General features: G+C 33.8%; 1 protein-coding gene and 1 non-coding gene across 2 annotated transcripts; one reads left to right on the forward strand and one right to left on the reverse strand.

Annotated features, from left to right (window-relative positions):
* Positions 1–3528: 3528 nt before the first annotated feature.
* Trnae-uuc lies at positions 3529–3600 on the reverse strand. Its single transcript has one exon. It is a non-coding gene; the product is annotated as a tRNA-Glu (tRNA).
* A 4017-nt stretch (positions 3601–7617) lies between these two features.
* LOC123709098 (protein yellow-like) lies at positions 7618–9624 on the forward strand. The gene has a single exon (XM_045660224.1). It carries the CDS (start codon positions 7677–7679, stop codon positions 9030–9032), a length of 1356 nt encoding a protein of 451 aa, XP_045516180.1. The 5' UTR covers positions 7618–7676; the 3' UTR covers positions 9033–9624.
* The last annotated feature ends 2731 nt before the right edge of the window (positions 9625–12355 follow it).

Consider the following 12355-nt stretch of genomic DNA (forward strand, 5'->3'; position numbering starts at 1 on the left):
TATACATCATTTTAAATCACTTTATTCAGTATTGGCGAATTATCCTTTTCCTTGTACATACCTATATAGTTTATTCTTACATTACTGGAATTGTTTACATTTGATTTGTTTTCAACGGTCTATAAATAATATAGGTTATCGCTCTGTAATGCGATTATTTCCGAATAAAGTGGTAGTCAATAATGGGTTAAGTTTCTAATTACGTGATGTACCTAAATTTAAAAGACTTGTAATCATCTGTATAACATTATTTTGCTTATGAAATGACCGATAAATTTTATCTTTTTGCCATGCTACTTAAAAACCAATAAATAGGTAACGATGTCAATGACTCTCTCAATAATTGTCGAATTGGCTGGCATTAGTACTCCCTAATGACGTCATCTAGAGTCAAACCCCAAATGCGATGTAAATCGTATGAGACTTAATATTGTAAATGGATAAGATTAGAAATTTAGATTTAGATATAGTTAGGTATATAGTTAGGTAGGGCTTATCGTTAATTTTATTACGGAGTTGGTTAATGCTAAAAAAATGAAATTTAGAAATAAAAAGTTCTGTAAATATATTTTTCTAAATAGTTTGTATTCTTGACAATAGTATTGACACGCTGTGTACTTTAAATTAAGAATACATCTCTGTAATAATAAGATTATTGAATTATTTATTGTCACAAATGTTATGACTTCTTATAGTACAAGGCCGGTATAAATGCGACTTTGACCCTAATTTTAATTAATTAATATTATACATTGCGGTTAAATTAATTAATATTAAATCTGTTTTCACTTACTTATTACTATATTTTGTGTTTAAGTACTGCCATAGGAATCAATACTTTCGTACTAAAATTATTTATGATTTATGATGTGTTGTGTGTTTCAAACACATGTGTATTTTTTTCGTATATTATCTTAGCTGAACGATTACTTTATTTTATAGATTATAGGTACACACATACGTTATAAAGCGCCTGCAAAGTCAAAGTCAAAGTTAAAAATCATTTATTCATATAGGAAACACAATGTATACTTATGAATGTCAAAAAAAATAATATATATGCTTCTAAATTTACATTTACTGCCAGTTCTCAATTCAAGGGCGTAGAACGGAAGAGAAGAACTCGCAATAAACTCTCCGCCACTCTTAATCGCCAAGGATTATTTTTTGTATTACACAATGTTTGTAAGGAGCTGCAACCACTACACCATGTTACACATGACATCAGCAGGAGGCATGGTGAAACAGGAGCACACATTTACATTCTCATGGGAACAACACGCAAGGTTATTTTCTTAAAAGACCCTAGTCGAAAGTTTTGCTATATCATGCAATTTTGAGTGACTTGTATGAGTTTTAGTTATACTAACATTTAAAAACTGTACAGCTTAAACCAGAAAAATATTATTCCTGTTATTGTTATAAGGAAATGGGAAAATAGAAAACGTTGCTGACATGAAACAAGTTTACTTCTCAACGTCAGCGTAGATCAAGAAAAATGAATTAACGAGGTAAATCTCACAAAAGTATGTGATGTGAACTTGATGCCTAATACAAACATATGATATTATTTAAACTGTTTATATATAAACTAACTTAAGTCTACTTTTAATTCATCTTTACCGGATACAAATTAAAATGTGTTTTGCATCAACGACAACAAAAATATGTTTACTACACTACAACTATGTGAACAATGTATTGTCTATCTATATATCCGCGCATTATTCCCGAATCGGTCCGAAACCGATCTGCACTTGCTACAATCCTAACATATTCCCTCGCTTCATTCACTTACATGTGCATGCATTCTCGTGGCTTATGGGTACTTTTAACCAGTCAAGATATACTCACGATAAAATTATTCAGGGCTGTGGCGTAAATAATGATTAACATGGTACCTGCGGATAGAGGACGTTATGACGATTCAGTACTTTCATAACTGACTTTTTTCCAGTAATTAATATCCAATAAATTCCTATTACAATGACCCTTTTTCTTAATTACCAAAAAGCTAAAATTTACTTAATTACTTGAAATTAACTTGATCGAATTTTGCTTGCATGTTTCATTCATTTCAATAAATTTTTGTGCAGCCATTTGCACACGCATCGGTAGATGGTCAACTGAGATAAAGGGATCTTTGCAGACCTTCAGTGAAAGTTATCGAGTGCTTTAATGTCCGGTGATAGTGGGGGCCACAGATTTGTATACAACAAATACAGAGATACATAATTTTGAAGAAAATGTGTTTAAATTACTTTTGTACTTGTATAAATATTTCAAAATAATTTGTTTTATATCTTAAGTTATATCTCGGTACATTCCTGTGTTTGCATTACATCTCTTCACATGCGTTCCCTTTATCAGGTGACAGCCGGATTCACCTTTGACCAAGAGCTACATGAGCCGATGAAAATTTGGGTTTTCAGTGTAAAACTAAATGACCTTTGAACGTCTATATATAACTATTCTGTCACGCGTCTCGCTAGTGACTGTTACCGACAGCTAGGAATAGATTAGAATAGCAGGGTTATTATGAAATGAGACAACCGGTACGTCGCAAGCTCGAACGATCGCTATTTGTCGCGCGATCACTATCGCTAGCAACCGATCACTCCTATGAGTGGCAGTTAAACGAAAGTCATCAATATTTATAAATAATATTAGAAACTTTACAGAAAAAGCTTAATTTGTCTTTGTAAAAACTTCACACTCGGAGTGAGCTGGCTCTGTGACTAAAAAGTTAAATCAATTCAATTTTCCATAGAAACTTTTTTCGTTTAATACTTTTTTAAAGTCATAGCGGAGCGACTACTGCGGTGGCGATATTGTTATTTGTTATAGTCTGTGGTCGTGAAACAGTCCTGTATTAAGATCTTTATGAAAAAATTGATATGGTTGACATTTCTTTCACATGGCATACTACCAATTCATAATTCGCAATAAAAACATGAAATTCTATTAAATTTTAATTGGGGACATTTCGACAAACATTTTAAACCTATTAAAGTTAAATCATGGCTGTCATGTGGTAACGAACAATACAATTTAATTTAACAATAATCCCACAATTTTGCTGCTTCGACTGCTACACAAAGATTTCTAATAAGGAGGCTGCCTCTCAAAGGAAATGGTTAGCATTCCGCGTTCCTCTTGTGACACGTCCAATAAAAAACGAATCGATTTTTAGATAGTTTTATTTAGGAACCGTGTCTTACCATACCAAATATAAATACATTTTTTTTAAGAACTAATATATATATATATATATATATATAATAACGAATGTTGGGGGGGGGGGGGGGGTTCTTGTAAGTTTTAGCTATAAAGAATCACTGGGTGTGGTCACGAAACGTTTTACTATTGGATACAGAAAACGATTCGGTGCGATTCATGGGGGGGGGTCAAGAATCTCCAAAAATTTTGTGACGTAATACTTGAACGCTCCCTAATGCGAATGCGAAATAAATTAACATTCGTCAAATGGTTAATTTAAATCAATGTGAATAATGTAAAAAAGGTACTTTCCCGTACCGGGAATCGAACCCGAGCCTCCTGGGTGAAAGCCAGGTATCCTAGCCACTAGACCATACGGGATATGATAATTGAAGAGAAAAAACTTAATAAATTCTTCATAATTATTCTTACTTTAACCAATGAAAATATTATTTCGTCGACTGAATTTGTTTTAATTGCATACAGACGAACTTGCTTAAAGCATGTTATTTTACTTAGCCTTAGTATATGTTCATAAGTCTGAAAAACAAAACCTTTTTTAAATACCAGAGTATAACTATTATTAATATGTAGGAAACTAAAGTACGAAATATATTGTATTTATAAAATAACGTAATAAACAACGTACGTACGTTAACAACGTAGTATGTCTCATTTCCTTATAACTTATAACACACATATTATTATATGACATATTTGGCCGCTAACGCCATCTAGTAGTTACTGTTACATTCATATAACGCTTCTTTGCCTTAGAATTATACTGTTCCACTAGTATTTTGCTACTGTTAGTAGATGGCGTTGACATCTACAATATTATTTCGTGGCATGATCGTGGAATTCACAACTGACAATAATTAGGCATTCTATTAAATATTATGAATTGATTTATTACGATATTTAAATTACAACAACAAAAAGAATTTAAATTATTGATGGTATGAAATGATAACAGAGGTCGCTATACGTAATAAATATTATTCGTAAATAAACAAGTACCTACTCCTGTAAAACAATGACTATCAATAATACTTAGTTTTACTTGTGACTTTTACATAGATTATATATCGGTATATAATATACGTAAACTCGAAACCACAAGGTTTGTAAGTGCATATTCTTAACTCTAGCTGATTGAGATCCTATTAGTAATTTATTTTTTAGTATTGCTCGTAAACACCCCTGGTGCGTACGATTTGTTACATTTTAGTGACACATTTTACGTAGGTGCTAAATTGTTTGTCAAATAAATATACAATATTGATAAACAATAGTCGTTACGCGTAAATCCTAAATTTCGAATAAATCGATATTACTCTAGGTCTCAAAACTAATACTTAAACGCACCATTAACCTTTAAAAAGTTATAAACAACCAACTAAGATTACTGGTTGCTAATTAAGATATTATCATCTAACCACTTCAACTCCTAAATCCATTCGACCTTTCAACCTCTTGACTATTAAAATATTACTATCAACACCTGATAACCTATTAAGAACTTCGTGTTTTAGAAATAGACAGGTGGCGTCAACTTTCTTTGAATGTAGGCCTATATTGCATTATTCATGAGGCAAAAAATAAGCCAAGGACAAGTGATAACAACCTTTGCATTTTCTTAGCACGTATTTTGCAGTTTCGCTTTATTGCATTAACATTGCGTGTTCTGCGTAGCAGTCGGGAAATATGAAAAGTGTTACTTCCGACTTGAAGAAATACGCGAAAATGTTCGCGTACATTATCGCCGCATGAATTGACCTAAAATAACGAGAAGATCGTTATTTAGCCCCCAATCGAATCCTGGACCGCTAAGTTTTACGCCACATGCGTTGCCCAGTAACTTTTAAAACGCGGAAATTCCAAGTGTATTTATTTTCAGCCTCTATAGAACATAGCATTTTCTGTACCAAGTTTATGCTACAAAAGAATATACACAATACACATATTAAAAATATAGTCTAAATTTAAACCACGTATAAACAATACATATCGTTTTGTGTTCGTAGTTTGGTGCTAATCGTTCTAAACTGACAGCGCTTCCTGATTTAAATGTTACGTGAAGAATCGTGAATGAACCTCTTATTTACAAGGTTACAATATTAATATCCTTACTTGACGTTTTGTATAATATCATTGCGTGCAAGATATTTCAGGTAACATTGAGCTCAAAGCGTCTAAAGCATGCGGTTAATCATTTAAATTTTGATAATCTACAGGGCGTCCAAAAGTTATGGGACATGAAGGGAAAGTCTTCTTAAAGAAAAAATAACTTAAAGTCTTCTTTAGTGAAATACCTTATCTGCGATATTTAAGGTACTTTCCCTTCATGTCCAATAACTTCCTACGACCTGTATATGTTGCAGCCAACTAGCTTAATAAGCCGTTCAATTAACACCCTGAGCAATATTTACTATTCAGCCAGTCGATCAAACACCTAGACAGATGACTTGGATCGATGACGTTTTATTACTTAAGAGGCTAGGCTGTTGATGAAACGGCTACTTAAGCTATTAATTGAGCTTGGCTGTGACATATACACGCTTCGCCCACACATTGTATACCTTTGTTTTTTTACAGCATCTGCATGATCCAATAGGGGACTAATATAAGAGTAAAGGTAGAAGTCCATATTATCACATGTTTTTTTTTATGTTTTCGTTTTTTATTTCGACTGTATTTGTATTTTTGAAAAGGGCCTTATGTTAAGGAAAGAAATTTTAGAATAAATGTTTAAATACAAATTCGATTTTGTAAAGATGACATTAAATTTCTCCATTCCACTTTATAATGATTTATTTAATCTCTCCAGATTTAATATAATAATGTAATTAATAATGATAATAATGCACTTATCTTTCGATTTATTAGCTATAGATATATGTATAGTTATTAGTAGAGTGATTTATAAAAAGTGTAAACAAAATATTCTATAATAAAGTTTTGCATTTACCCCTAGAAGAATCTCAAGAGTCAAGTTTCAGTTTTCAGTTTTCTTACCCAGGTCTCAAGGTTTGGCTGTGGGATTAACCGCCACCGTCAAAGGAAGCACTAATTAAAAATTTACAATTCATTTCACCTTCATTGAACGTTTAACGATAATACAATGCCATTTCCTGTACGTATTATTATGCATAATATTATAAATGTTAATATATTTGAGCCGCGGAAGATCCTTAGCAGTCGACCGCAAGGTATCAGTATTAATTTGCGATTACAAATCAATGTCTTAGGACCTGGTTATAAAGGTCACATTGCAATCTATGGTATTGCATTAAGGCCACATAACTTATTGAATTGTGATGGGTTTAGCAGTGTTACGTCAGTTTGGCTATGTGTACAGACTTTGTTATGGATCCTTTTCTGGTCTTAAACATAACCTACAAAAAAACAAATACCGAACTATATTCGAAAGTAAATTCGCGGAATATTCCTAATTCATTTTTATTTGCATTTGTATAAATAAATCATTTTATGATTTTTCTCACACCGTTTACTGAATACATCCCACACATTTTTGCATTGTTTTGAGTTCCCAAGTTCGGTGATTCATCCTCACAAATGAATCACTTAGACATGCCTCATTAAATAAATGGTTTTTGCATATTATGGTAATGATATTATACCAAATATGTAATTAACAGTCTTGTAAGACTTGTGAATTGGAATAGATAATATTTTGTATGTACATATGTAGACCTGTATTGTCCCCGATCGCCATAGGACGAAATGCAGACATTTCTGCGTTCGTTTCATTGATTTGCTATAAAGTCTCAACTGTGCATCTTATAGTCCTATAAGCTGAAATTAATTAATATTAGATTAAATTATTTTAGTTAATTTTTACCCTGCAATTTTCGTTGGCGACTAACTAGTATAACAAATTGCTTGTAAAAAACAAATTAGTTTGAAAAATAGCGCTTTCTGGTTAAGTAGTTTCTGGGTAAGAATCATAATTTTACTTATTAATAATTTGAACGTACGCCATATGTGTGTTGAGAGAATGGCCGTATCTAACATACGTCTTATCCGTCAGTAAATTAGGTTTACTTTAGACATTGGAAGATTAGAAAATCCGATGCAGCTAAAATCGATTCCGGTACGTTGTACATAAACGGCTAGACTGTCGGACCCCTACTTCGTTAGGGTGAGGCGGACGTCCTTGGTGCACCCTTGCTCAAATATATTTGCATTTGTATAACAATGACTATTTACTAAGATATACTCCAGGGGAAAAGTTTATATATGATTTGTCTCTGTTAAGATAAATTCGTTCATGCGGTAAGAATGCATTAATCGTCATATCATTATTAATGACGTAGGCCGGTGACACACGCAACAGGGTCCCAAGTCACGCAGACCGGTGCTCAGAGTATCCGCCAGTCGCATTGCTCGCGCCGACCGCGACACACGCTCCAAGTACCGCGCTCATCCCGACCATGCTTTTGCTGGTCTTTTACGCCGTCTTAGCCGCTGTTGTGGCGCAAAATGACAAACCAACCACAAAATCAGTTACCCCACACCGCGAACAATTCAGAGTGATTTATGAATGGCGCTCCGTTGACTTCGAATGGGAATCTCCTGATGATCGTGAAAGTTACCTCAACTCCTCTAACTATATTCCTAAAAATGTTTTAATATCCGGAATTAATTTCTATGGCGATAACCTCTATATGACGTTGCCGCGAATGTTGAACGGTGTCCCGGCTACTTTGGCGATGATACCGGCTTTTCAAAATGAAACAACAGCGCCGAAACTGAAACCATTTCCGAGCTGGTCACAAAACAAACTTGGAGACTGTGCCGCTTTACAATTTGTGCAAAACATTGAAATCGATCGTAACAGCATAATGTGGATATTAGATAATGGAAGAGTTGGAACACTTACCCAGAAACCGGACTCTAAATGCCCGCCGTCCATTGTACTGATAGACTTGAAAACTGGAAATAATGAAATGGAACGCATCCCATTACCAGGTGATATAGTGAACCCTAACACAACATATTTAAATGACCTCGTAGTGGACAACCGCGACGGAGACTACGCCTATATTACAGACAACAGTGCAGTAGATCCAGGAATTATAGTATTCCGAAGAAGTGACAAGAAAATATGGAAGCTCCGCGACAAACGATCAATGTCGTCTGTTCCGGAAGCTACACTTTTCCGCATTAACGGAACTACGGTAAACCTTCCAGTGAATGTTGATGGAATTGCACTTGGACCGCAATTTCGTACGGAAGATCAAACCATCGACCGCACTGTCTACTACTGTCCCCTATCTAGTTACCATATGTACGCTATCAATGCATCAATTTTGCGAAATGAGTCCTTAGGAGAGCAGGAAGAAGGAGCGCTTCAACCATACGTCGTAGATTTGGGAACTAAAACATCGCAAACTGACGGGATGAAGATGGACTCGACTGGCATTCTCTTTTATGGTCTCATTGGCAACTCGACCATAGCAGAATGGAATACCACAACTGATTTCCGCACCGGCCAACGCACGATTGCCCGCGATCCTAACTATATTCAATGGGTGGACCGTTTCACTTTCGATGACCGTGGTAACATTTACGTTATGGTCAATAGATTGTTCAACTTTGTAAAAAACCAAGTTTCTATTGAAGAGGTGAATTACAGAATTTTAAGGTCTCACACTGGCTTGAAGAGTTACATTTATGGCGAGGACTTGTCACCACCGTCTGGCCCTGACCATCAGCACGGCGGCGCCGAAGTTCCGACGATCGCCGCTTCTATATTGTTGCTATTATTTTCCCATATCCTAGTTTAGTATCAAAATATAGGGAAAATACTGCGTCGATTTAGACGTGTTTATTTATTGACGTTCGGACTAACGTGTGACATTACCAAAAATTAACAAGTTACCTTGACCTCGAGGTCGCAGTGATACTGATAATACGCAATGTAGATAGCTTTGTATATTTTATTTGTTTATTTAGTGTAGGTGTGTAATGAATATTCAGTGGCCTTTGCGCATCGGGTCATAGCTCAGAAACGTGTCGAAGACGAGTCGACTCACTTGTAGTAAAAGGTCGGGGACACATTGCCAAATGCCTCGATTCGCTCAACGATAAACATTCCAACTATTTGTGTAATGCGACATGTGCATTGTGACATCACGAATTAATGTAAGAAACAAGACCAATGATTTTATTTAAGTTTAGATACATGTTAGTAATTCATTTAGTTACTGCAGCAAATCAATGTATCAAAATATATTTTATAATCATACCACAATATTAATACGATAGTTGAATATGAAACCTAAGCAAATATATAACTGCATGTATAATTATTATGTGTCTGCTTGTGGACAAGCTGGATGTTTGACGCAAAATAAACGTGTTTATCACATTATGGTATTTACCTGTTTTATTTACCCGCTCGTTTGTCGTGACTTTGTTATCGGCCTCCGATGGCATGAGATTCAACAACACTTTTTAAAGTTACCTGTACAATAGCAACTTACGAAGGTAATGAAAATAAATCACTCAGGTAAAATTTATGGTTCAATTTAATGTAATAAAACTACCTGGATGTTTAGGAGTTATGGAATTTGACGGCACATCATCATGATATGATAAGTGCGGTATATTATAAAATACTTAGTAAATAGGAGACAAAAATAGGTACCCTGATAAGATCACAGAGATCGAATTTCATAAAAATTCTAGTGATTTAAGCATAAAGTACATAATTATAAAGCATAGTTCCAAAGAGTGCATACAAAGTGCTTTAGATTTTTTATGTTACAAACATTTATCCGAATGTATTGAGACCGATCCTACCTAATATTTCATATACTTTCCTTACTCATAAAACTTAAATCTGTCTTTTGTATTTGTCTGTCCCTTTTTATCATAGTGTTAATCAAATTTGAAAGAAAGAGTACGAGTAGTTACACTATCATTTTATTTACAGTTTTTTAATATATCCTAGAGTCTATAAACTATATCAAATGTTACTTTAATATTATAAATACGTATCAGCAGTTCAACTCAAGTTAGAAATTGATTGTTCAGTTAGATGATTCATCTAAGGCAGTATAGGGAAGAGAAAGCTTCTAATTTGATCTACGCTAGTGCATATACGCATATACTAGTTACTGTTAGGTACATATAACATTATTTAGGGCTGAAATCGACACCCTTTTAAATTTACCAAACTGTATTTAATACAAGCTATTTACATAAAGTTGACAATGAATAATATTTACAAACTAAACACTAAGGTATTTCTTGAACAAACAATACAAGAACGATATTTTAAACATTTCGTAAAAAATACTTTCACTTCTAATCTTAATACACCTATAATTTTACTGTTGAAGTATTGACATCTATGAAAGATATAGAACTGGTTTTAATTCGTTTTAATATTGACATAATTTTTTCGATCTTAATTAGAAAGGATTGCTTAGAAAGTAATTCTAACGAAAGGTGATTTTCATACTAATTATAATGCGCGTAAATTTAGGCCTGACCATGACCAGACATGAGTAAGTCAGATCTTGCCAGAGTCGAAATAAATTTTTGTTCCGTCGGGGATCGTACCCGGAACTTCAAGTTATACGACATATTCATAAACTACATGGAAACTAGTCTAGTCTAGTTATCAAATTTTAATACTGCTTAAGAATTAATTTAATCAATGCAGGACTCGTTATTGTTTTGCCTTCTCCATTTCTCAAGTATTTTTACACTATAGAGGGGCAAGCGAGCCGACGAAAAGACCATAACAGGCAGCTGCCGCAGCCCATGGACACCCATGTGAGTGGGTGCCCGTCGGCCTTTATAAACGAATATATACTAGATACAATAACGTTACTTGCTGACAGCACCATCACAGCGATTACCACAGATTTGGTACAGTCTACTATTTGGAAATCTAGCGTGCTTCAGTTTATCAGGTTTTAAACGTTTCCTGTGAAGTGTTTCAATACAAATACATATTAGTACTCTTGATTTGTTTTTAGTTTAGACATTTAAGGAATACGATTGGTTTACGAATTGTTTGCGTATAATGAAGTATAAATTTGTAATTCTTATAAATATTGGAAATATAATAAAACTTAAATCATATTTTCTTATAATTACTTTACATATTCAAATCCCGAAGTTTGTATAACTGAAAAAAGCGATTTTTTATTGAGTATGAAGTTAAATAGTTGCTGGGTTTAATCATACCCGAGAACTAGATTTTCCGCAATATACATGTGAACGTCTGTAGACGTCAAAAAACCACAAAACAAAAGAATAAATTTGCGGTTCAACTCTTTGTAATATAATTGGACGCGCCACTGACGCCGAATATTTTTTATAATAAAGGAATTCCACGCTCATTACAATTGGCTTCTGTGAAGCTAGGTCTGCTTTAAACTCCAGTCCTACACAAATACAAAGAACAATTCCTATAGCGCTATTAACTCTCGCTTGTTCGGGAAAAGAATACATCGGGAGGAAATCAGCATGTCATACACCCAAAAATTTAAGATAAGTGGCGTCTCACTTAATGGGATATATGTAGAATAGGTAAAGAAAATAGAGTTTTAAATGAATAAGTGTACGTATACTCTTTTCTAAATCTAAATGTTTCAATACACGGTATGTTTAAATATGTTTGCGGGCTCTTTTACGAAGATAAATTATTTAATTTCTTATCAGAGTAATATTTGACTTGGTACAAGATAAAATTATATTAAACCTATGCAATACACGGTGAAGACAAACGTGTTAATCTAATGTAGTAATAAACTCAAATGAGCCTCGTGCCTCAAAACTAACCACAACTTCAGACTTAAACTAATCATCTCAGCTGACCACGATTCTTGCTTACAACGTCGTAATCCGTCAAAGATGTTTGATATAAATGTGTAGAACTTACGTAAACTAAATAAAATTTGAAGTTAAGTGTAAAAATACACTATGCGGATATTAAACTTTGTATTTGAAAACGTTCAGTTTTAGTTTTTGACACTATCGTAACATCATACCATAACTTTTCCAATTATCTTTCACATACGATTTTTTACTGTAGTTTTTAAATAATATGTTAATCATATGTTGGTTACAACGAGCATAGAGAATTTAATGA

Source organism: Pieris brassicae, chromosome 4 (assembly GCF_905147105.1).
Source record: "Pieris brassicae chromosome 4, ilPieBrab1.1, whole genome shotgun sequence".
NCBI classification, from domain to species: Eukaryota; Metazoa; Arthropoda; class Insecta; order Lepidoptera; family Pieridae; genus Pieris; species Pieris brassicae.

Excerpts from the sequence above, each read along its gene's own strand:
- LOC123709098 (XM_045660224.1), top strand. The coding sequence starts at position 7,677 with ATGCTTTTGCTGGTCTTTTACGCCGTCTTAGCCGCTGTTGTGGCGCAA.